The sequence below is a fragment of the Podarcis bocagei genome (genome assembly GCF_964188305.1).
Source record: "Podarcis bocagei genome assembly, chromosome: 15".
In the NCBI taxonomy this organism is placed as follows: Eukaryota; Metazoa; Chordata; class Lepidosauria; order Squamata; family Lacertidae; genus Podarcis; species Podarcis bocagei.
In genome coordinates this window covers 2499358-2525395 of record NC_138141.1, presented here as the reverse complement: position 1 = coordinate 2525395, position 26038 = coordinate 2499358, and the positions used below count along the sequence as shown (strand labels likewise).

General features: G+C 45.6%; 1 protein-coding gene and 1 long non-coding RNA gene across 7 annotated transcripts in view; one reads left to right on the top strand and one right to left on the bottom strand.

Annotated features, from left to right (window-relative positions):
* LOC308574007 overlaps positions 1-11820 on the top strand; it is a 15830-nt gene extending 4010 nt beyond the window's left edge. Inside the window, exon 2 of the long non-coding RNA XR_014002297.1 lies at positions 11363-11820. This is a non-coding gene — a long non-coding RNA (uncharacterized lncRNA). The remainder of the gene's footprint in view (positions 1-11362) is intronic.
* Positions 6065-26038, bottom strand: LOC308573987 (uncharacterized protein C8orf58). Of its 6 annotated transcripts, none has more exons than XM_081171440.1 (7): positions 25959-26038; positions 14589-15259; positions 11984-12145; positions 10593-10785; positions 8685-8797; positions 8214-8329; positions 6065-7258 (listed from the first exon to the last, which is right to left on the bottom strand). In XM_081171440.1, the coding sequence occupies exons 1-7, from the start codon at positions 26005-26007 to the stop codon at positions 7156-7158; spliced, it is 1407 nt and encodes a 468-aa protein (XP_081027566.1). In that variant the 5' UTR covers positions 26008-26038; the 3' UTR covers positions 6065-7155. The 6 variants fall into 6 exon arrangements, with proteins under 6 accessions (XP_081027566.1, XP_081027569.1, XP_081027567.1 ...); XM_081171443.1 differs by having other exon boundaries at positions 8218-8329; XM_081171441.1 differs by having other exon boundaries at positions 10593-10773.

Sequence of the window (26038 nt, the reverse complement as noted above, 5' to 3'; positions counted from 1 at the left end):
AGCCAGCAGGGAAGCAGTTGAAGAAGGAGCAAAAAGGGTTTTCTCTTGTGTGTTTGTGTTTCTTTGTGGCTGATTAGCTGTTCTCCCTGTGCAAAGGTCAGAGGGGGCAGGGTTTCTGTTGAGGAAGGTGATTAGCTGTGGGAGGAGCTTATCAGAGCCAGCAGGGAAGCAGTTGAAGAAGGAGCAAAAAGGGTTTTCTCTTGTGTGTTTGTGTTTCTTTGTGGCTGATTAGCTGTTCTCCCTGTGCAAAGGTCAGAGGGGGCAGGGTTTCTGTTGAGGAAGGTGATTAGCTGTGGGAGGAGCTTATCAGAGCCAGCAGGGAAACAGTTGAAGAAGGTGCAAAAAGGGTTTTCTCTTGTGTGTTTGTGTTTCTTTGTGGCTGATTAGCTGTTCTCCCTGTGCAAAGGTCAGAGGGGGCAGGGTTTCTGTTGAGGAAGGTGATTAGCTGTGGGAGGAGCTTATCAGAGCCAGCAGGGAAGCAGTTGAAGAAGGAGCAAAAAGGGTTTTCTCTTGTGTGTTTGTGTTTCTTTGTGGCTGATTAGCTGTTCTCCCTGTGCAAAGGTCAGAGGGGGCAGGGTTTCTGTTGAGGAAGGTGATTAGCTGTGGGAGGAGCTTATCAGAGCCAGCAGGGAAGCAGTTGAAGAAGGAGCAAAAAGGGTTTTCTCTTGTGTGTTTGTGTTTCTTTGTGGCTGATTAGCTGTTCTCCCTGTGCAAAGGTCAGAGGGGGCAGGGTTTCTGTTGAGGAAGGTGATTAGCTGTGGGAGGAGCTTATCAGAGCCAGCAGGGCAGCGGCGCGCGCCTAGCGGCGCGCGCAGTTTTATCCATCTTTTAGATTTAGGAGAGCTAGTCTCAAACGTTTGTTGGGGGAGACCTAGGTTTTTTTTGTGGGGGGAGTTATTTGTCCTGTCTTCACGCTTTTTATGATGGAGGACCGCTGTAGCCACCCCCAACGACACATTCTCAAGATGGAGGGGGAGGGAACAGCTGCTGTCGCCTGCGGTTCCTGCGCAATGTTTGCCATCTTGCCAAAGGTTGCAGGCAGCTTTACCTGCAGCAATTGCATGTTGATTGCACTCTTAAAAGACAAAGTCCAGCAACTGGAGGAACGTGTAGCTACGCTTCAAAGAATTAGAGAGCTGGAGCTCTTCTTGGAAGCAACAGACCACACCGTCTCCATCAAAGAGGAGACAGGGGACTCCCCTGAGAAGGAGGCTAGTTCACCAACACAGGAGCCAGATATATGGAGAAACGTGACTCAAAGAAGTAGGAGGCCCAGGGTTCGTTCTGATTGTTTAGAAATACACAATCGCTCTGAGGTCCTCTACCCTAGCATGGAAGACGAAGAGCAGACTCCATTTGAGGATCTCTCCCTCATTTCAGTCGATCAGGTAAATGAAGACGAGCAGCAAAGTCAGTCCTCAGGGAATGTGCAGGCGACCTTGGAACGGACAGCTCATGGAAGAACCCCGACCAAACCTAAGAGGAGGCGTGTAGTGGTGATAGGGGATTCCCTACTGAGGGGAACAGAAGCAGTGATTTGTGGGCCTGACAAGATGTCTCGGGAAGTGTGCTGTCTCCCCGGGGCTAAGATCCAAGATGTAACTGAACGACTGCAAGGAATCATAAAACCCACTGACAAATACCCCTTCCTCTTGGTTCATGTGGGAACCAATGACACTGCAAGCAATAGCCTCCAGAAGATCAAAAGAGACTACGAGGCTCTTGGCAGGAAATTGAAGCAACTAAATGCACAAATTGTCATCTCATCTCTCCTCCCAGTTGAACGACGTGGCCCAGGGAGAGAGGGAAAAATAGTGGAAGTGAACAGCTGGCTTCGCAGATGGTGTAAACAGGAACGGTTTGGATTCTTAGATCACGGACTGCAGTTTCTTGAAGATGGACTTCTGGCAAGCGATGGGCTGCACCTCACAACGGTTGGGAGAAATGTTTTTGCCAAAAATCTCAGAAACCTCATCAGGAGGGCTTTAAACTGACTAATGTGGGGGAGGGAGACAGTGCTCCTGAAGGTAGGAGCCTATCAATTGATGAAGATGATCATCCAAATGTCATAGACCAAATGGAGCAAACAGCACGCAGACCTAGTGGTGGGAGGAAAAAATCCTTAAATAAGAGACACGGGGGAATGATTAATGGACTTCAATGTCTGTACACTAATGCACAAAGCATGGGAAATAAACAAGATGAGCTTGAGCTCTTGGTACAGCAAACTAAATATGACATAATAGGCATCACTGAAACCTGGTGGGATAAGTCCCATGATTGGAATGTAATAATGGGGGGATACAATCTATTTCAGAGAAACAGACCAGACAAGAAAGGAGGAGGAGTGGCGTTATATGTCAGGGATGTGTATACCTGTGAAGAGATCCAAGATTCAGAACCTCAAAGCCAAAGTGAGAGCATTTGGGTCAAAATTAAGGGAGAGAAGAATAACAGGGACCTCATTGTGGGAGTTTACTATAGATCCCCAAACCAAACGGAGGACATAGATGATGCCTTCCTGGAACAGATGGCCAAGCATGCAAAAGGAAGGGAGATAGTAGTAATGGGGGACTTCAATTACCCGGATATTTGTTGGATGTCAAACTCAGCCAAGAGCATAAGGTCAAACAGATTCCTCACTGGCCTTGCAGACAACTTCATTGTCCAGAAAGTGGGAGAAGCAACAAGAGGAACAGCCATTTTAGATCTGGTCCTAACCAATGTTGATGATCTGGTTAGTGGGGTAGAAGTGGAAGGATCATTAGGCACGAGTGATCATGCTCTTCTGAAGTTTACTATACAGCGGAAAGGAGCAGCCAAGCATACTAGGACTCAATTTCTTGACTTTAAGAAAGCCGACTTCATAAAACTTAGGGAAGTGCTGGGTGGGATCCCATGGACAGTAATACTAAAAGGAAAGGGAGTTCATGATGGCTGGGAGTTTGTTAAGAGGGAGATACTAAAAGCACAACATCAGGCAATACCAATGAGACGGAAACATGGAAGGTGCCTAAAGAAGCCAGGGTGGCTATCTAAAGAACTTTTAACTGAGTTAAGATTAAAAAAGGATGTGTACAAAAAATGGAAAAGGGGGGAAACCACCAAAGAGGAATTCAAACAAGTAGCCAGCACGTGTAGACACAAAGTCAGAAAAGCTAAAGCACAGAATGAACTCAGGCTTGCTAGAGAGGTTAAAAGCAACAAAAAAGGCTTTTATGGGTATGTTCTTAGCAAAAGGAAGAACAAAGAAACAGTGGGGTCACTCAGAGGAGAAGATGGTGAAATGCAAACAGGGAACACAGAAAGGGCTGAACTCCTCAATGCCTTCTTTGCCTCAGTCTTCTCCGATAAGGAAAACAATGCCCGACCTGAAGAATTTGGAGCAAATGATTCAGCAAAGGAAACATAGCCCAGAATAACTAAGGAGATAGTACAAGAATACTTGGCCAGTTTAGATGTATTCAAGTCTCCGGGGCCAGATGAACTGCATCCAAGAGTATTAAAAGAACTGGCAGATGTAATCTCAGAACCACTGGCAGTCATCTTTGAGAATTCCTGGAGAACAGGCGAAGTCCCGGCAGACTGGAGGAGGGCAAATGTTGTCCCTATTTTCAAAAAGGGGAAAAGAGAGGACCCAAATAATTACCGCCCAGTCAGTCTGACATCAATACCAGGGAAGATTCTGGAGCAGATCATTAAGCAAACAGTCTGTGCGCACCTAGAAAGGAATGCTGTGATCACCAATAGTCAGCATGGATTTCTGAAAAATAAGTCATGTCAAACTAACCTGATCTCGTTTTTTGACGGAATTACAAGCCTGGTAGATGAAGGGAACGCAGTGGATGTAGCCTACCTTGATTTCAGCAAGGCATTTGACAAGGTGCCCCATGATATTCTTGTAAAGAAGCTGGTAAAATGCGGTCTTGACTATGCTACCACTCAGTGGATTTGTAACTGGCTGACTGACCGATCCCAAAGAGTGCTCATCAATGGTTCCTCTTCATCCTGGAGAAGAGTGACTAGTGGGGTGCCACAGGGTTCTGTCTTGGGCCCGGTCTTATTCAACATCTTTATCAACGACTTGGATGATGGACTCAAGGGCATCCTGATCAAATTTGCAGATGACACCAAACTGGGAGGGGTGGCTAACACCCCAGAGGACAGGATCACACTTCAAAACGACCTTGACAGATTAGAGAACTGGGCCAAAACAAACAAGATGAATTTTAACAGGAAGAAATGTAAAGTATTGCACTTGGGCAAAAAAAATGAGAGGCACAAATACAAGATGGGGGACACCTGGCTTGAGAGCAGTACATGTGAAAAGGATCTAGGAGTCTTGGTTGACCACAAACTTGACATGAGCCAACAGTGTGACGCGGCAGCTAAAAAAGCCAATGCAATTCTGGGCTGCATCAATAGGAGTATAGCATCTAGATCAAGGGAAGTAATAGTGCCACTGTATTCTGCTCTGGTCAGACCTCACCTGGAGTACTGTGTCCAGTTCTGGGCACCACAGTTCAAGAAGGACACTGACAAACTGGAACGTGTCCAGAGGAGGGCAACCAAAATGGTCAAAGGCCTGGAAACGATGCCTTATGAGGAACGGCTAAGGGAGCTGGGCATGTTTAGCCTGGAGAAGAGGAGGTTAAGGGGTGATATGATAGCCATGTTCAAATATATAAAAGGATGTCACATAGAGGAGGGAGAAAGGTTGTTTTCTGCTGCTCCAGAGAAGCGGACACGGAGCAATGGATTCAAACTACAAGAAAGAAGATTCCACCTAAACATTCGGAAGAACTTCCTGACAGTAAGAGCTGTTCGACAGTGGAATTTGCTGCCAAGGAGTGTGGTGGAGTCTCCAACTTTGGAGGTCTTTAAGCAGAGGCTTGACAACCATATGTCAGGAGTGCTCTGATGGTGTTTCCTGCTTGGCAGGGGGTTGGACTCGATGGCCCTTGTGGTCTCTTCCAACTCTATGATTCTATGATTCTATGATTCTATGATTCTAAAATAAGGGTTTAAAATTGGTCTTTCTTTTTCTTTCTTTTCTTTATCTTTTCTATTTTTTCTATTCTGTTATTATTGGAAATTTTAATAAATATGATTTAAAAAAAAAAGACTTCCTTGCTGTTCCTTGCTTTTAAGGAGGCATCAGAGGGCCGTGCAACAGGCACCAGGTGTCCAGTGCTTTTCTTTTGTTTGGGGAAAAGTCTTTGATCTATCAGGCCAAATCTAACTCTCTGTTCTTCCTCTCCAAGCTGTGCCCAGGAGGGCAAATCCAACAAGCCATGTGGTTGATTGTTACATCAAAGGGAAAGCAGTGGGGGAGGGAAAAGGAAGAGAAGAAAAGTTACGTGCAAAGATCCTTCTCTAGCGAAACCCCAAATTGAGGGGGGGCTTGTTTGCTGCCAACAAATCACAAAGAACTTCAAAAGTAAAAGTCCTCATTGAATCCTGTTCAAGGCATTCAGCAACTAATAAATTAAATAAATAATAAGGTGGACTTAGGAATTTGCCGTTCCTGAGGTCCGTTTGTAATCTGAATCCGTTCTTAACCTTTTGCTAATGAGGCCTCCTGCTGCCGCCGCGCCACCGGTGCACAACTTCCACTCGCATCCCAGGGCAAAGTTCGCAACAAGGGGCATCTACTTCTGGGCATTCTTAAGGAGGGTGGTATGTATCAGGAGGTTCCACTGCACAAGGTCAGGCCATTGGCCTGTCTAGCTCAGTATATCATCTGCACTGACTGGCAGCAGCTCTCCAGGCCAGGTTTTCCAGGCAGGAGTCTTCAAGCCCTGTTTGGTGGGATTCATGGAAGTATCTGCTTGGCTCTGTGGAACACAGTGTGGTGACCTAGATGGACCCTAAGTCTCATCTGGCAAGGCTCTCCGTATGTTCTCACAACATGCTATGCATGTAGGGAATTCCTCCATACACACCCCATGGAGGTCCTTTCACACATGCAATATCCCCCACCCCAGGCTGAAGTGGCACAATTCACAGCATTCTGTTGAACTTTCAGATAACTTTCTTCCAACATAATTTCAAAGGCAGAATGTAAAAAAGTCTGCAAATAGTTTTATTTTCCTCACTTTTATATAACTTGTGAATATATCAATTTCCATCTATATACACATACATGCGTGACCATTAGGCCATATAAATATATACAGGGCTCACTCCATATGTGAAGTTATATAGCTGTATGTGAGCACATACAAAAAGATGTGGAGTGTCAGTCATTTATTTAATAAGGAAAATCATAATTAAAGGCAGGGCCAATAAGTTATTTCACATTCTGCCATGCAGGGATTTCCTAGTGAAGACTGGGAAAAGAGGTCTATCCTCTCCCCTCAGAGCCATCGTCCTCACCTAGTAACCACGCACATGAGATTTTATGCCTATGCTCCTAATCAATGAGACAGCAGCCTAAAATCTTAGGAGAGTTGGCAATGATGGGAAAAGATCTTTCTAACACAGAATATGGTGATGTTTGGTGGTGTGTATGAGACAGACCTAAAACCTGTTTTCTCCAGAGGGCCGGCCTCAGGAGATCTGTCCCAAAGACAGTGTATAAAAATAAAAAGAAGGGCAGGCTAAAGAAAATGAGGCTATGTGCCAATGTAAAACTGGCTCTCTGTAGACTGTGGTTTGTAAATAGAGACCCAACACAATACAATATATGGGCTGATACAAATCATGGTTAATTTATACCAGGTCCCCTCCTAACCATGGTTTACAAAGCCCACGTTGGTGCATAGTTTACGTTACTGCACTGGTGCATATGTAATGTGAAAACAATAAAACAGGACAGAAGGGGTAAACTGCAAGAGGAGGAAGCATTTGCTCACAAGGCTGGCTTCGAATTTGCAGACTGTGGATTGCAGGGAGCAGTTATGTTTCCACTTGGTTGGAAAGGTTTCATAGAAGAGAATCATTTTGCTAGGTGGAGATTTTGTGTTTCCATTCTTTATCTGAAAGTCTCTTCTCTCTTCCACTGGAGGGGGATTCAAAGCTCACCGCCCTCACAAAGTGGGTGGAGCATTTCGGCTCCCAATAAGCTCACAGGGAAGGGAAGAAGAGTCTATGTGCATGACAGCACTGACTTGGGGGCCCCAGACCTGTCATGCCTCCAAGAGAACCTGTGGCTCACCGCATGGAAAGGTGTTTCGATCTGTGCTTTTTTCCACCCAGAGTGGGCAGGAAACGCCACCTGGGTTGGGATTCTTCTTTGTCCAATATGGTATATGTTCTGTAAGGAAAATAAAAAGGGATGAGGGAGATCAGATAGGAGGCACTCACTCAATAGGTTGCTTGCAACACAGGTTGCTACAATATCCAAATTACCTGGCGTTAGTAAAAGTTTCTTTCCCTGCGCATGAGGCAGCTGGAAATATGAGCTCCACTTTTAACAAACACATTTTCTCAATATGTAAGAGCTGGAAGACTGGGCTCATGCCCAATGCCACTACACCAAGTCTGACTGGGGAGTCCCCACTGGCACACCCCAAAAGTAACAAAGTGTTGTGTTTTTACTATTTTTTCTTGGGAGCCCAGAGTGGCTGCGGCAACTGTTGGGGGTACTTGGTCATTCGTTTTCTTTTTATTATTTTTTATATGAAATATTTATTAAAATTTTTGAAATATAACAGTAAAAATGAAAAAGAAAAAAAGAAAAATACAAAATAAAAACAGTTAAAAACATACATTTTTCCTTTTACTTATTTTCTTTTAACTTATTTCCCGGACCTCCTCATACCTCCCTTTTTTGTATTCCACTTCAATTTATTGGTTCAGCAAATCCTTACCATTAGATTTTAACCCATTTATAACCCTTTTTTCATATTCCCTTAAATCATTACAGCTGGAAACCCCTTAGTTGCTATCCAACATCATTCTATCATTCATTAATTTTACAATATTTCTGTAGATAGTCTTTAAATTTCTTCCAATCTTCTTCCACCAACTCTTCTCCCTGGTCTCGGATTCTGCCAGTCATTTCTGCCAATTCTATATAGTCCATCACCTTCATCTGCCATTCTTCCAAAGTGGGTAGATCTTGTGTCTTCCAATACTTTGCAATAAGTATTCTTGCTGCTGTTGTAGCGTACATAAAAAGAGTTCTATCCTTCTTTGGCACCAATTGGCCGACAATGCCCAGGAGAAAGGCCTCTGGCATATATTTTTTTTAATCATCATCATCTTACCTACACTGACTGCTGCTGGGGGCAGGCTCACCAGATGAGATGGGTTCATTGGCCCGCACAGATTTCCTTGTAATCCTGCTGATCAGCCCTTTGACTTTGCCCCAGTGAGAGTGGTCCTGAGAGAAAGAGGACACAGTGTGGAGAGACTGGGTCTATCCCAGGGTACATGACATTTATACCAGCCATAATCCCAACATCGCAGAAATGAAACCAACAGCCAGGAATCTTTGATCCCTTCTCTGCCATTTTACTGAAGGGAAGGACGTTAGTCTTGTGTCTACTGCCAAGAGGATTAGAGATCACCTGTGGGTGACCTGAATGCTACCCAGTTGGTGGCTACCCACGCTCTAGACACTATACCACACTGCCTCTTTGTGCCATCAGTCACGCCTCTCCAGATTTAATTCAATCTGGGAAGTTTTTTGAAGATTTTTTTTTTTTTTTTGGCCTAATGGAACACAAGAGACCTACCTTGAGCTTCATGCCTGGTGGCAAGGTGTGTGAGCCTCCATCGAGCTGATCCAGCAAACTGGGAGAGCTGGCAGAGTGGGCCGTTGACTTCTGAGGGCAACCAGCCTTGTTCCCTATGGCAGCAGAAGTGTATGTTAGCCCAACACAATCAAATCATAAGAACATAAGAATAGCCCTGCTGAATCCGACCGAAGGCCCATCTAGTCCAGCATCCTGTTTTTAATTTATTTATTACATTTATATCCCCACCTTTCCTCAAGGAGCTCAAGGTGGCAGTTATGGTTCTCTTCCTTCCCATTTTAGCCTCACAATGGCCCTGTGAGGGAGGTTAGGCCAAGAGACTAGGAGTAGCCTATGGTCATCCAGTGAGGTACATCCAGTGGTCCGACCCTCTAACCCAGGGGTTGTCAACCTGGTCCCTACTGCCCACTAGTGGGAGCTTCAGGATTCTAGGTGGGTGGAAGGGGGTTCTATGGCACAAGCTGAATCCTCCTTCCATCGAGCACCGGTGGGCAGTAAGGAAATCCATCAAGGAAGATGCATTAGTGGGCAGTAGGTATAAAAAGGTTGACTACCCCTGCTCTAACCACTACGTCACACTGGAACCATAATTTAACTGTGGACTCTGCTCTCTTCATGAACCCAGTGTGCTAAAAGGACTGCCTGAATCAAGGCTCAGTCTCATTTGAGAACGCGTTTAATCAGAAGGTGGAATCTTGTTTCCTTCTGGCTTTTCAGCTTGTTGCCAATTTGCCTCCATGTCTAAATTCATTATATTTTCTCAGATAGACATCTCCCAAGAGCATGTTCTGAATGTAACACCTAAATAGCTCCACTCATTTTTGTTCTTGATGACAGTTCTAAATGTTGTACAGTGTGACAGATCACTTTTCTTACGTGTGTTAAAATTTCCAATAAAAAAACCCTGAAGGACCTGGAAATCTGTTTATACTTATTCTACTGATCTGAATAAGTTAACTGCAACTTTGAAGCTACCCAAGCTCAACTGGTATTATATCCCTTTGCTACACTGATGAATTTTATGAAGCAATGCATTTTTAGGAACAGAAACAACTTCACACACACAAAAAGGTAGCAACAGAAAATTTCTTGGAATTTTCTGAGAAGTTTCTGCTCCACCACATCACAACTTTCAACCTTTTTTCAAACAAATAGTTTCAAACAACCTGGTTTCAAAATGATAGTTCAGTGTTATCAAACTCCAGCTGTAAATTACCTCAGATTATTAAGAATTCATAAGGGATGCGGGTGGCGCTGTGGTCTAAACCACAGAGCCTAGGGCTTGCCAGTCAGAAGGTCAGCGGTTCGAATCCCTGCGACAGGGTGAGCTCCCGTTGCTTGGTCCCTGCTCCTGCCAACCTAGCAGTTTGAAAGCACGTCAAAGTGCAAGTAGATAAATAGGTACCGCTCCGGCGGGAAGGTAAAGGGCGTTTCCGTGCGCTGCTTTGGTTCGCCAGAAGTAGCTGTACACCAGCTCCCTCAGCCAGTAAAGCGAGATGAGCGCTGCAACCCCAGAGTCGTTCACGACTGGACCTAACGGTCAGGGGTCCCTTTACCTTTACTAAGAATTACTTAACATATACCCACAAGAGAAAAAAGTGACTACCAATGTTGGTAGTCTTATGTTAAAGCCCTGACCTTTTCATAACTTATTTAAAAAGCTATCAACAATATTCTTAGAAAACAACTGAACCTGGATCCAGCATGTTTTGTTAACATTTCTAAAAGGGAAAAGGGTTTAAAGATAAGAATCCTATTTGTCATGTGATCACAGTAGATGAGTATGTTGCCTCAGTACCAGAAACATTTGCATGCTCTGGCTAAGATACTCTAGTACTCGGGATCAGGGCCAATGGCTTGTCTTTAAACCCAGAGTCAAGAGCTCACCCAGGTTACGGGCTGGGTTCCGTAGCGCCCGTGTGTCCGAGGCAGAGCGGGCCCGGAAGTGGTGGGGGTGCCAGGAGTCAGCCGACTTGAGATGCTCCGCTTCTGCCACCTCTTCCATGGTTGCTGGATCCTCAGCCTGCATTTCAAGTCTCATCAGCCCAGGGCCATCTGGCACATCTTCAGAAAAGCCTTCCTGTCAGACAAAATGGTACCAGAGTTGAAGAAAAACCATTCTAGAAACACATGTCTTGGGGTCATATTTCAGGTTCAACAGCTGAAATGGAGCTAAGATTAAAGAATGTGGAGATTACTGATCCCAGGACTATGGATCCAATTGCAAAAGAGCCAGTCTGGTTAGAGTGCATAGCTATGACCTGTGAGAACAAATCCCCTGTAGGCACAAAGCTTGCCTCTCTCAGCCTACCTCACAGGGTCGTTGGAGGGGGGGGGAATGTTGCTCTCTGCTTCTTATATGTGATTTAAAAGGAAGTAATTAAATAAAATGAGCCCTTTCAGTTCACAGAGTGTGTTTGTGAATACTGCTGATTGGTGATGTTGGTTTTCAATATGCATAGGGTAATTTGCATTAGAAAATTTTCAGTTAAGCATCAGAAAATGTTGTGAGATAATAGAAAAAGACCTAATTTTTATTTGCTTGTATTTGGTGCTTTTTTAAAAAATGTCCACCACCAAACTTGCCTAATACTGTATTTGCAATTGGCTCCTGTGCATTCTTGCTAATGAATGTATGAAACTAAAATTTTCCACAGAAATATCAAGCACTAAAAAACGTCTGCCCCACATACTGCTGCTGACCCACTGATGAGTCAAGTCCAACACATGAAAGCAGCTCATCTCTTTGGCAAACGAAATTAATGGACTATGCCGAGCTGGCGAGATTAACAGGGAAAATTCAAAACCAGAAGGACCAGATTTTCTGAAGGACTGGAAGAAATTTATGTTATATTTGAAAGAATACTGTAATTATTTAACATCGCTGGTAGGGTTATGGAAGTTTTGTAGGGAGGATTTTATAAATTATTGTGAAGGTGACTGAGATATGGATGTAAGATTTGAATTATAGCAATAAGTATAGTAATACAATTCAGAATGAGAAAGGAATTTAGAAAACCTTTAGAAGGGGTTGAAGAAAGTCTCAGGCGATAATAGCCAAAGATTTGCTATGTTGTTTGTAAGTTGTTATGTTGGAAAATATGTGTAAAAATTATATTAAAAGAAAGAAAGAAAGAAAGAAGCTCATCTCTGCCCACCACCACTTCCTGCCCCCAATGTCCGTACTGCCATCTCCTTCCTACAACAAATTTACTCAAAATCAGCAAGAACTTGTTTCAATAACCCTCTAATAAACAGCCCTCAGCCCTTTCTCTCACGTTCTCAGATTCCTGGACCCGCACCCGGCACTCCATAATCTGCTGCTGATGCTGAAGTCGAAGGTTGGCCTGCTGCAGGTGGGCGATCTTCTCCAGCATCTGGCAGATGTGCTCCAAGTACCGTAAGCCCTGCCCAGGCATGGTCAGCAAAGTCTCGTGCACCTAAGAAAGGAGACAGCATGGGCCATCAGGGGTATGAGCTACTTGCAGATTCCGTATACAGCAGACAGCCAACAGCCCCAGAGAGAAGCAGTCTAAAGCGGAGGAGGCGGCAAGCAGCTCCTGAAACAGCCCTGCAGCATCATGCCAAAGGCTCATCTCCCAGTGGCTGAGCAGATGCCTATGGGAAGCCTGCAAGCAGGACCTGGGCTAACAGCCCCACCCCACCCCCCACCCCCACTTGTGATTCCCAGCATCTGATATTCAGGGGACTACTGCCTTCAATAGCAGAAGCAGAAGATCGCTCTCATGAGTCACTGATATCCATATCCTCCATTAATGGGTCTCATCCTCTTTTTTGATCCCATCCAAGTTGCATTCTGTGGGAGTGAGTTCCATAGTTTAACTATGCACTGTATGAAGAAATACTTATTTTTGTCAGTCCTGGACCTTTCACCTAAGTTGAGTTAGCCATTATGAGCAGGGAAGGGGAAAGAAATATAGGATTTCCAAGATCTGCCTTAAGGAAACAGATGGTGCTGGCTCTGAACAGATTGTAGTATCAAAATTTCACATTTATTACACCAGGATGGATTTCAGTGCAGACCCTGAACTCACTTGGGAATGTAACTGGAAACATCTCTAAGCAAAGGGCATCAGATGTAGGAGCACAAACTGACGTGGCCTGTCTTTTCATCCAAAGTATTCAACATTGCTTAGCAAGACCAAAACCTCAGTGTCAAATATGAAAAATAGCTGTCATTTCCCACAATACAGTGGTACCTCGGGTTAAGAACTTGGGTTATTTCGTTCTGGAGGTCTGTTCTTAACCTGAAACTGTTCTTAACCTGAAGCACCACTTTAGCTAATGGGGCCTCCTGCTGCTGCTGCGCTGCCGCTGCACAATTTCTGTTTTCATCCTGAAGCAAAGTTCTTAACCCGAGGTACTATTTCTGGGTTAGCGGAGTCTGTAACCTGAAGCCTATGTAACCCGAGGTAACACTGTACAAAAAAGCTTGTGCCTCACTGTTTTTGAACAGATGGATTCTATAGTTGAACTAGGGAAGAGCTTTATGGGTGCAAGAGTCCAAGTTGGCTTATGTGAGGCAGCCATGCTAGAGGATTGGTTTCTGGAATGCCAGCTTTATTCTGATATTAGGGAACAACAACCACCACACAGATACACAAACCACTGTTTGCATACTCTAACATGCAGTTTAGATGTATTTTACTTTGTTCTGATAAAAAAGCTAAAAAAGCCAATGCAATTCTGGGCTTCATCAATAGGAGTATAGCATCTAGATCAAGGGAAGTAATAGTGCCACTGTATTCTGCTCTGGTCAGACCTCACCTGGAGTGCTGTGTCCAGTTCTGGGCACCACAATTCAAGAAGGACACTGACAAACTGGAACGTGTCCAGAGGAGGGCAACCAAAATGGTCAAAGGCCTGGAAACGATGCCTTATGAGGAACGGCTAAGGGAGCTGGGCATGTTTAGCCTGGAGAAGAGGAGGTTAAGGGGTGATATGATAGCCATGAAATATATAAAAGGATGTCATATAGAGGAGGGAGAAAGGTTGTTTTCTGCTGCTCCAGAGAAGCGGACACGGAGCAATGGAGCCAAACTACAAGAAAGAAGATTCCACCTAAACATTAGGAAGAACTTCCTGACAGTAAGAGCTGTTCGACAGTGGAATTTGCTGCCAAGGAGTGTGGTGGAGTCTCCTACTTTGGAGGTCTTTAAGCAGAGGCTTGACAACCATATGTCAGGAGTGCTCTGATGGTGCTTCCTGCTTGGCAGGGGGTTGGACTCGATGGCCCTTGTGGTCTCTTCCAACTCTATGATTCTATGATATGGTCTATGGACTAATTCAGTAACTTTTATGTATGTATGCATCTAGCTCAAACTCAGGTGAATCAAGAGTGGAAGGCTAAGTAAGTTCTCAAGTGCCCCAGCACCTTCCTCCTAAAAACCGGGTCAGGAAAGAGCAGCGTGTGCGCGTTACGTTATGTCATTAGAGGGCAAGGACCTTGCCACATTCCAGCAAGAGGCAATTAGGCAAGGTATCGTCATCAGGTGGAATGGAGAGCATTTCCCATACGAAACTGCCCCACCTAGCTAGTGGGAGGAGAGACTGGGATGCAGCAGGAGAGGATGCAAGCTACCACACAATCCTGGGTCACTAAAACTCTGCCAGCCAGTCATAAAAGCCGCCTTTCCAGCCATCTATAGACCTGTTTCCCAGCACACAGCTATTCCTTCTCCAAACAGGAGACTAGCTTGGCAGAAATAAAAACCCATTGCAAAGGAACCTAGAAAAGGAAGAGCAGCTTTTGGCCAAACCATGCTTAAAACTGGAAAACCTGCTGCAAAGGATCCTGGGAAAGAGGACCTGTGCTTGGCTTGGCTCAAAACAGCAGAGTAGTGCACCTTTCTCCCCACTTACCTGTCCTTGTGGGCTCCATTCCTCTGGGGTGCTGTTGCCAGACAGCATAGGAATCAATTCCCCTGCAGCAGCATCCACATTCTCATCCACGCTTGCTGCCCAGTGCAAACGATAGGAATTCAGGCCCTCCAAGTCCACGGGGCTACGGGGCCTCTGACCCAGCCGCCCGGGGGATCGACGAGGCAGCTGGTGCTTCTGAGACCGCTGGACCACCTGGGCCAACTTCTTGCTGGCAGAGAGATTCTGGCAGTAGGCACGATCCTGGATGGGACCCAGGTCCTCCTGCTCTTCACCTTTGGGGAAGCCTTGGCAGTGAGCTGCAGAAAGTGGTGGAGAGTCTTCCATCGAAGGCTGGAAGCCATCAAGACAGTCCAAACAGAAGCTTTTCTCTGAGCCCTCTGGGCTGGAGGGAGAGTGATCGTTGCTGGTCATTTCAACACCAGAATCCTCCGATTCAGATTTGAGGAACCTCCCGCTGATAGGCAAGAAGCCTAGCTGGTGGGGAATGGGTTCTGTTAGGGAGCCAGCCTCATCCAATCGATCCACCCGGCTGTTTTTCTTGCCATCCAGCTCCATGTCAAGGGGGCACTGGAGTTGAGGTTCCTGTAGACTCTGAAACATGCTGACTGAGGTCAACACCACGCAGTTCTCTACGGGGCTCCAGGCACTAGCTGAGATTTAGAAGAGAAGCAGACATTGTTGAGACAGAGGCCAACCCTGCTCCACAGATCATGAAAAGCCCAACACCTGGATCCAAGTAAATATAGTGCCTTCCCAATAGATAACTCCGCCCTGGCCACTCTCCTCCCCCCAAAGCTCCTTTGGACGAGGAAATGTGTGTGCTTGCAACATATGCATTCCAAGAATATTCCTCATGCACCTGAATCATGCTGGCCTTTGCTTCAGACAAGGCGTGGCAGAGAAGGAGGAGCTGAAGACGGTGCTAAGGAAATAAATCTTGGGGGAATAGCTTCGGCACAAGTATTATTGCACATGGACCATGAATGGTGTGTGCCACCCTACTGCCAAGACTTGCCCACCTGTCTTCAGTCTCTCAATCGGTCTGTTCAAAAAATTATGTAACTGGGGCTACAAGAGAGGTCTTGTGCAAACCTTGTGGCCCTAGCAACTTTCACACATTCTACTTAATTTGATGGCAGGGTTCTTGCTGTTAGCCTGTAGAAGAAGGGGTGGACAATCTATGGCAGGGGTCGGCAACCTGCGGCCCATGGGGGCAGTTTAACTAGCTCACGAGCCGCCCCCAAACCGAGTTGCCCACTCAGAGTCATCACACGCACGCAATCCAGCCCACAGAGAGATCTCTGCGGGACTTGACCGGCCCAGGCAGACCAACACCTTGCCGACCCCTGATCTATGGCCTCTGCCTAATTTCCCATGAGAGTGGGGAGAGCCCAGAGGGAGAAAAAAACATCACACTGTGTGCAAAGGAGGTTATATAAAACAAATACTAAGCAGTTAGACAATACTTTCAGAGCGTGTTTGCAGCCACCTCACAGACATTGTTTCAGTAATCTTTTCAAACAGCCCTCTAAGGTAGACCAATATTATCTATAATTATTGTACCAAGTAGGCCTAGAGAACTCAGCTCGCCTAAGGTTATCCAACAAGCTCTTAGTAAACGGAGACATCTGAACCGGAGGAGTCCCAGTTCACAGATTATTCCTTTTTACAATATGCTGGTGACACTCAGCTCTGCTTCTCAAGATCTAAATTGGAGAGACCAGTTTCTGGATGCCGCGGTGGGATGGATATGGGGAAATAAATTTTGCTTGAATTCTGGCAAGTGGTTCTCTTTCCCAATAAATTGGTCCACTGCCTGAGTGGATGGGGGTGACGAACACCCTCTGAAGCAGCAGATACACAGCTTTGGGGTGGCTCCTGGGTCCAGCTCTGTCACTGGAGCCCCAAGTGAACTGCTCTGAGTTACAACGGATTCAATTAATCCTCCTCCTCATCACGGCGAGGAGCGCCTTTAGCAGACTTCTGCTGCTAAGACAACTGTGCCTGTTCCTGGACTGGAACAACTTAACGAGGCTGAAATGCACTCTGTGTGAGGCTTTCCTTGCGCTTGGTCCAGAAACTGCAGTTAGTGTAAAATGCTGCAGCATATTAGCTAAACAGGAGAGAGTATCTTTGTGCCTGCACTCCAAGATCTGCCCGTTTGCTACCAGACTGAGTTCAAGGTGCTATTATTGGATCAAGGCCTTACCCCAGATGTGCCAACTCAATCACTTCATTATCTGCAGAACTGGCACTTCTATAAGAGCCACAAAACATCCGTTCTGTGCTTGTAAGTTGTTCCTTTAGTGCGGGATCACCTGCATTTCATCAGGCAGGTACCATCACTGAAACCTTTTAGACATCTGCTGAAAATTCTTCTGTTTCGGCAAGCCTAACCAGACATATGATTTGGTTGCATCTGTTCTTGGGTTTTTAAACTGTTTTAAAATGTTTTAAGTATGTTTTTTCTTAACTCTATTTTTTGTTAAAGAAGTGTTTGTCACCCTGGGCTCCTCTGGAGGTAGGGCAGGATAAAAGTTTCAAAAACAAATACACCTGTGACCATGCTAAGGCCTTCCATGCCTCCTTTAGCCCTGCTGATGCTGCAGTGAGCCCTGGGAGATGCAGAGCACCTGAGTGACAGGTGCTTCGTCCTTCCCCCAGCACCATCTCCACCCCCAATACAGCTACTCTACTGTGGCCAGCAGGACCCACAATTTTTATCCCACAGGAAGGTTGGGAGAGGAGGGTGGGTAAAAAGGCCAGCAAAGAAGGAAGTGCAATCTGTCTCCTGGAATTATTGGAGGCATTACAGGATCTTTAGGTTGCAATCTGGCAAACAGGTAAAGTTGGCATTTCAGTGGTACCAGGCACCTGCAAGAATTCTCTCTTCTGTGTAAACCACTTGGCAGGGTATTTTGGGTTTATCCAATGCTAATTCTATTCAAGAGTTGAAATTAATGAACCTATGTTATACATGTCCATTAATGTCAATGGATTTACTCTGAGTAGGAACCCCACAGAATACAATCCTTTCTGTTTCAGAATTAACTGATTAGTTTAATTTCTATTCCTCCTTTCCTGGAGACAGTGCTCTCCCTGACCAAAATAAAATCCTCAGCCGCCCTACGACTAGCCTCCCTTCTAGGCACTGACCAGACCCAGACCTGCTTAACTTCACGAAGGTGATTGCATTGCTGTTAGACAAGTTATGTTAATTGCATCATTGGAATGTTTGCTTCTGAGCTGCAGCTTCAGAAACAGGAGTTTCCTCCATCCATGCATGCAATTTAAGCCAAAAAAGGTAATTCCTAAGCCTTTGTGTTTACAACAACATTGATGGTTTTTATTTTTGATTCCCTTTACTGACTAGCACAAAGATAACTCTGGAGGTATCTCTTAACACTTGGATTAAATAAGTACCAAAGAATTTATATTTCATAAATACAGTGAATAGAAATGTGGTAACTGCTAAGATACACCTGCATGTCAAATAAAGTTTAGGTTTTATAAGTCAGGATTGCATTTTTTTTAATTTCCCCAAATTTCCATTTTTAACATTTATAGCATAGAATGAAATATATGCAGCACAAAAAGGAAAAACAGTTTTTTCACAACTGTGAAAAAACGTGGTGGAGAATCTTCTTTTAGCCCAAGGACCAGGCAACCTTCTGGGGGCCACACGGTGATGGCGGACAGCCTGGACCAGAGGCAAGAAGAAGAAGAAGAAGAGTTTGGATTTGATACCCCGCCTTTCACTCCCCTTCAGGAGTCTCAAAGTGGCTAATATTCTCCTTTCCCTTCCTCCCCCACAACATACACTCTGTGAGGTGAGTGGGGCTGAGAGACTTCAGAGAAGTGTGATTGGCCCAAGGTCACCCAGCAGCTGCAGGTGGAGGAGCGGAGACGCGAACCCGGTTCATCAGATTACGAGTCCACCGCTCTTAACCACTACACTCACACTGCAAAAGCAGACAGGATAAAGAAAGTCAACTTCCCATAGCACAAGAGGCTCGTTTCTATACATACCCTTCTCTATCCACCATCCAGACAAGAAAGAAGCACCATCAGAGTTCAATAACACATTCTAGCCAAGAAAACATACTCAAAAAGGGTATGATCCACAGCAGTTCCTGGACCAGGATAGCTTGGCTTTGGTAAACCATCCTAGTGACTTCCTGTCTGGACTGCTGCAATGCATTCCACATAGGGCTACCCTTGAAGATGGCCTTGAAGCTGAAGTTAGTGCAGAATGCAGCCGCCAAGTTGGAGGGTGGGGCAATTCAGTGGGACCATGTGTTGGCAGTCCTGGAAGAGTGGCACTGGATGCCAGTGAACTACGGGCCCCATCCAAGGTGCTAGTGCTAGCATACAAAGTTGTAAGCAGCCCAGGACCCAAGGATCTAAGGGACAGGCCTTACAACTGAAAGGAGAGGCCCTGTTGTGATTCGGGTGCTGGGTGCTGCTCTGCTAGCACTGACCCATAACACAGCCATGTTACTTTCTTGGTAGCAGTCCCTGCTTATGGAATGAAATATATGAATATGAGTTGTGGCGATATTTGGTTTGCTTTCAGAAGTTCCCAGAATTCATTTCATATTGCATGGTTTTTATCATTTTTTGCTGCTGTGGGCTCCTTTAGGATGGGAGAAAAATAAAGTAAATAACTCCTGGTTCCCTCTGCCAATCAAAACATTAATTTCAGATGCCTAATTTAGAAGAGAAAAGACAGTCTTTTGGTTGTGTTGCTGAAAAAGTGGGAGCCTACTGCAGATGGTCTGTCTGCTTGCAGTTCTGCATGAGGCGTCCCCATTCCCTCTACTTGCATTCCAGGTGGTAGAGTCACCCAGACCAGTGGGGGGGACACTTGAGTCCAAGTCATTATGACTTCCACCGCACTTTTAGTACTAGTACTGTGCCATTCTTATCTAAATGAGCCACACAACAAGCTAGGCATTCCCAACAAGGAATCCTACATTTAATTTATTGGATTTTTATTGCACTAGCCAAAAACCATGGCAACATCCAAAGAAGGAAAAGGAAAGGAAAACAAAAACAAACAAACAAAAGACAAAGAACACAGCAGTTGCTACATATGCAGTAAAACCATGGTCAAATCCACCAAAATTTCTTATTACACAGAATAAAAGGTAATTCTCAAATAAAATGTGCACATTAGATCTCAGAGTCCCCTTTGCAACTGACCACTATCCCATCCACTTCTTTCCTCCTAATCCTCCTACCAGCGGTCGGGGTATAGAGAGCCTCCTTAGAACAGTGTTTCCCAACCTTTTTTGGGCAAAGGCACACTTGTTTGATGAAAAAAATCTCGAGGCACACCACCATTACAGCCCCGTGACGTCAGCGCGCAGCATCATGCCGGGAGGGACGCACGAAAGTGTAAGTTTCAATTTTTTTTCCTCCCCCTTGCCGGGGAACCTCCAAGCTTTGGGGGTGGGGGGGGAGGAGGCAGCAAAGCGAGGCAGGAAGGAGAGCGCGGCTTGGCTGGGTGAGCTTTGGCAGGGGCAGGGAATGAGAGCCGCGAGGCGGGCGCTGCGGACGGAGGCGCTGCCCGACGAGCTCGCAGGCAGCCAGGCAGGCAGACGGCGAGAGCCCCGCGCTGGGCGGCCTCTCCTCGCCGCCGCCGCCCCGCCTCTCGCCGCCCGACTCGCCCGCCTCCCTCCAGGCAACATCTCGCGGCACACCAGGCAACATCTCGCGGCACACTAGTGTGCCGCGGAACAGTGGTTGGGAAACACTGCCTTAGAAGTCCGAGTCATCAGTATCACTCAGCAGCCATTTCACCCTCTCCGCCCTGGTTAGACTAGTTTCCAACAAAGAACCCGGAATCAGGGGCCCAGTGTCTAGAAACACAGGGTCACTCCCTTGACTCTAGAAGCCTCTCTCGACTGGAACAAAGTGGCCTCAAACATGCAGGGTGTATCAGATATGGTAGGGGAGGAAAAGGAGCCCTTTTTTGGATGGGGGTGGAGGCACTTTGGCAGTCTGGCACAGGAATTTAGATTTCTGCATCCAACTCACATTCTGTAAATAGAAATCAATTGAATAAGATAATGAGCCAGAACCTATTCAAAGAATGTGTTGCTTTTGTCCACTGCATCCACGGGAGAGGAGTTTTTAGAGGACAGGATGTTTGAGCCAAGCTCTGGAATTATTAGAATTACAGCGCTAACTGTACATGACAGAAGTAAAAAATAATAATAATGGGGGCCACAGAGCCCTATCCTCCAAAAGACAATGTGGCATAGAATTCTGAAGGCTGCAACTGATTCCAGAATAAATACGTTGGAAGTTTTTTTTGCCAGGTCCATGACTTGTGTGTTAATGGGGGAGGGATTGGATTTTGGCAGTGCTCAGGAGCAATCTCCCCTTTCGCCTAGAAGCTGGCATGGATGTTAAAATGCTTAAGTTAAGACCTCAGTCTCAGGTGACATCTCTATAGCAAGCACTCGTGCATCTACACCACCAGCACAGATGAGCACAGATGCCATCACTATCTGTTTTTAGGTGCCAGGCAAAAACATCCTCTTTCTACCCAGGCTTAGGGTTTTTAATTGGAAAGGTAGTTCCTTGTTATGCCCATCTTTTAAGTGGGGAGCGGCCCAGGTAGAGTACAGAATAGGACTTGCTGCTTTAAAATATTGTCAGATGAGCATTTCAGTTTTTGTGCGTTGCTGCTTTCATCTGACTTTGTTGTTTTATTTTACTGTGTAACTCACTCTGAGGCACTTGAATGCAAAAAAGGAACAATCCGATTTTCTGAGAAAACGAAGTCATTCTGCAACAATGCCAGTTAAGTATTCCTTCCCCATCCATGTGCACCAAGAGCTAATTCTGCATGCAGCAACCTTCCTCTGGACTGCCCAGAAACATCAGATGCAAGACCACAGGCAGAACGAATGGCCAGGGCTCAACCCACACCATTCCCAAGTACGGGCAGAAGGTGGGGGACACAGAAGAGAAACAAGGGGCCCATTGGTGTCCATCCCAGACTTGCCAAAGAGCTAAATTCCTTCACTAACTGAAACAATCATATTATTTGTTTAAACCACAGTTTCCTAAGTTGACCCCATGGGGGTCAGTGGGATTTTGCAGGGGGTGGGTGGAAAATAAGTTTATGAGGTATACTGCAAGAAACACAAAAATAATTAGGAACTTCAAGCTGCAGAAATAAAGGGCACGGGGCATGTACAGAACGCACATCCTTTGCCAGTGAGGAACCTCTGTATTTAACAATATGATTCCACAGTCCAGCAGCATTCCATATTTTTAAATTGTTATGAATTCCAGTATGGGAGACTGAGGAATAAATGTTGATTATATAGTCATACTTACACTGCTAACAATTTGGGTTGGAGTCAAGGACAGCTGTACTAGCTCATCAGGGGAGTCAATGAACTCACACCTTTGGGAAACCCGGATTTAAACCCTTCCTCCTCCACTGCCTCTTCTGTCAGGACCCAGGCCTGCGCTCTGGTACTCTGCCTGGCACCCGGTGCCCCACCCCCACTATATAAGCAAACAAATAAACAACATTGCATCGTGGAGGCGGTGGTAGAATCCCATGTAATGGCTGCTCCTCCTATCCAACTCACTCTCCCTCCCCCCAGACAAGCATAGCCCAATAACGAAGATCCATCATTATTTCTCCCTCTCCTTTTCTGACATCCTGAGAACATAAACACAAGCATATCTCCGTCTTTCATCAGCCTGGCTGGACTTTGCAGTTCCACTGAAGTGTGGAAGAATGCGCAGCCCCAAGAGGGCCCTGCAGGGAAACAGCAGAGCTGTTTGTGGAGGATCTGCCATCACCTGCAATCTGAAGCAATCATTTCAACCAGCAAAACCAGCACAGCTCCATCAAGAGCTGTCAGCCCCACTGGTCCTGCTACAGAGACCTCCACTCTCTTGAGCCAGCCAAATGCTTAAGGTAGAAGGGCGGGGTGGGGAGGGGGGAGAAGCAGGAGGAGGAACAGGTACTGGAAGAAATGAGAGATGAGCCGTTTGATCTACATGGTCAGAAGTCTCTCCAGGTGGAATGGATCCAAACCTTCACCTTCTCTCCTTCCAACTGTACCTATTTAGTAATACCAGTACCTGCTTTCTGAATAACAGTATTGGCAACTTGTGAGTAATGAAACCAAACTACACTGACCCAGGAGGAAATTACATTAAACTTAAAAAGACTTGGGCTCCCACTTGTTCTGCATCCAGTGAGCTGGTTTGGAAAGCAGTGCAAACTCAACAATATCCTGTCGTTTCTTACTGCTTCCCAACCCCGTCCAGCTGTGCTTAAAGCCAGTCATGGGACTGCTGCCTTGCTTCCAATATTTGGGAAATGGGATTGCTGAGTTTTGAAATTTGAAAAAGTGCACCGAGTTTTGAAATTTGCTACAGGGAAATGCGACGTTTCTAAAAATGTGCTTGGGAAGCAGAACCTTGCATTAACAAGGATAGTTGGTGGACTCCCACTCCCATCACCACAGATGACTCAGCCGATAGAGCATAAGAGTCAGGGTTGTGGGTTTGAGCTGCACACCAGGCAAAAAATTCTGGCATTACAAGGGGTTGAGCTAGATGACCCTTGTGGGTCCTTCCAACTTTATGATTGTCTGATCTGATTCAATATAGGGTGGCAATGGGAGTTGTAGCCCAGCTACATCTGAAGAATCCGTTGCTCTGTCCCTGCTCCTGCCAACCTAGCAGTTCGAAAGCACGTCAAAGTGCAAGTAAACAAATAGGTACCGCTCCGGCAGGAAGGTAAACGGCGTTTCCGTGCGCTGCTCTGGTTTGCCAGAAGTGGCTTAGTCATGCTGGCCACATGACCCGGAAGCTGGACGCCGGCTCCCTCGGCCAGTAAAGCGAGATGAGCGTCGCAACCCCAGAGTCGGCCACGACTGGACCTAATGGTTAGGGGTCCCTTTACCTTTTTTACATCTGAAGAGTCACAAGTTCTCCATCCCTGTTGGGACAAAATTATGGGCCAGTTCACACGAGTCAGTGTGGCATAGTGGTTAGACTGGGACTGAGGAAACCCAGGATCAAATGCCACCTCAGACGTGAAGGCACTGGCTGGCAAAAGGCTACTCACCATACCACACTGTGCTGTAGTGAGAATGAAATTGAAGAGCCATGTATTCCACCTTAAACTACTTGGTGGAAATACCGGTAATTGTTCATGATGAGAATATGCATGGATAGCAGGCCCAGGGTCTAGTCCAGCTTTACAGCAGATGGGTTCTGTCTCACAGAAACATTGCTAGGTCTAATGTACTATTTTTCCATTCCTTGGAATGTATAATTCTTATCTGCAGACTGCAAAGAACTGGGACACTGAAGTTAGGTAGCCAATAATGGGAGCAGATAAAGAAATAGAAGGCCCACACTATCTTCCTTTTCAACTGAAGACATTTTGTTCTAATGAGCTTTCCCATCCCAGCAGAATGAATGAATCTTCACCATCAATCTATTCTGTACAGCTTTTGTTTTCTTTAGTTTTGACCACGTATATCTTCTGTCTTTGTGTTTTGTTGTTTTTATTGTACATCACCTTGAGGCTATTGTTCACAACAATGGCCATGGATCACGAAAGTCTCTGATCTGAGCTTTTGCCAATGGCTGATCACAAGCTTTTCTCTACAGCCATGAGGACTGGAAACTTGTATCAAAGTCAAGTTTCCAAATGTTGTGCAAGACACAATATTCCACACTTGCATAATGAACTGGGACACATACCTACAAACACCCAAGTCCTTTTCACGGAGCAACAGCTCAAATGCTCCACAAATCTCACTGTTGCTCAACCAGCTGAATTTCTGAATATGAATCTGTCATTTATGGCAAAGTGAGCAAAGCTAATGGTTCAGCTCTGCTCGTGGTTGAGCACAGAGAAACCAGTTCTGAAATGTAGTTCTGCAAACTGGACAAGAAAGTAAATCTGCCACATTTAGTACACTGAATGTGTACTTCTCAGTAAACAAATAAATGAGCAACCTTATGTACACTCAGAAGTTCTACTATATTCAATGGTGATTACTCTGAAGAAAGTGAAGACAGGATTGGAGTCTAAATCATCCAGCACATCTATGCAACCTCTTGTATGCATGGGCATTGGACCTCAACTTTTCTTAAGTTTTACAGTGTGGGCATATTCAAGTCTAGGAGCCTACATGGAAGCAGTGAAGAAAGGGGATCTCTGTTGCATCACTCCAATCTCTAATACAGTACTCCAATACCAATTTTTATTTATTTAAAATTGTATTAATCACATTCATACCCCATCTGTCCTAGAAGCAACTTAGGGTGATGTTCTTTGAGGTTATCCTGTTTTATTCTAATAAACATGCAAAAGAGGTTAGGCTAAGAAACCAGACACTTTGACCCAGTCCCCCTTAGCTTTATGACTGAGTGGAAATTTAAACCCAAATCTCCCCAGGCCAGAGTCCTACAGAAACACTACCAATTAAACCACAAAAGCTAAACAAACAGAAAGTTTTCCCCACCACCTGGAGGGAAGCATTCAGGCACTGGAATGAAGCTCACCTTCTCAGTCTGGTCCCCAGCTTGTATGTTGTCCTAACTTTTCCTCCCAGAAAATAACACACACATTTTGCAAGGCCATTGTGTTTAAAAACAAGATAATCACATCCTAAATAAAAGAAAGACAAGGGACCAGATGCCCAGGCCAACTTCTTTCAAGGTCTCCTACATTTGTGTGCACACACAACTTTCTTTACCAAGGGCATAAAATACATCTTTGAGCCTGTCTTGCAGTTATGCAAACTTGTGACTATCACAAATGTGACACAGAAAGAACGCACCCAATTTAAGTGCCACCCCCAATACCTTAATATGCCTTTCTGTTTTGGGCATCGATGCATCCTGCAATATAAAAGCAAAACGAATTTTGGCAGGAAATATATGCAAGCAATATAAAATTTAAACAGACGTACTGCTTTTCTGTTTATCAAAACTGCAGGACAGGCAACATTACTCTTAAAAGCCGTGGCACGTTCATCAAAGAAAAGCACAAATGCATCCTGGGCGTGTCTGCCTTTAGGCTCAATAAGTCTCAGAAGAAATACACGGAGATCAGCATGCAATTCAAGAGCCATTTGCACGTCCACTTGCGCTGGAATCCTACGCACACTAACCGGCGGTAAACCCCACGGAGCTCGGTGAGGCTTACTTTGGAGTAAGGGTTCCTAAGACTGCATTGGTAAAGGCATTCGCGAGCAGCGTCGCGCAAAACAGCCCTCGAAAGCGAGACGAGAGACTTTCTTTAACAGAACTCCGGGTCGCCCGGGACCCCGCAAGCCAGAAACCCACCTCCGCGCCCCAGAGGCGCCACCGAGAAGACGCGCCGCCTGCGCAGCATCTCGCGGCCGGAGAGGAGGAGCAGCAGCGGC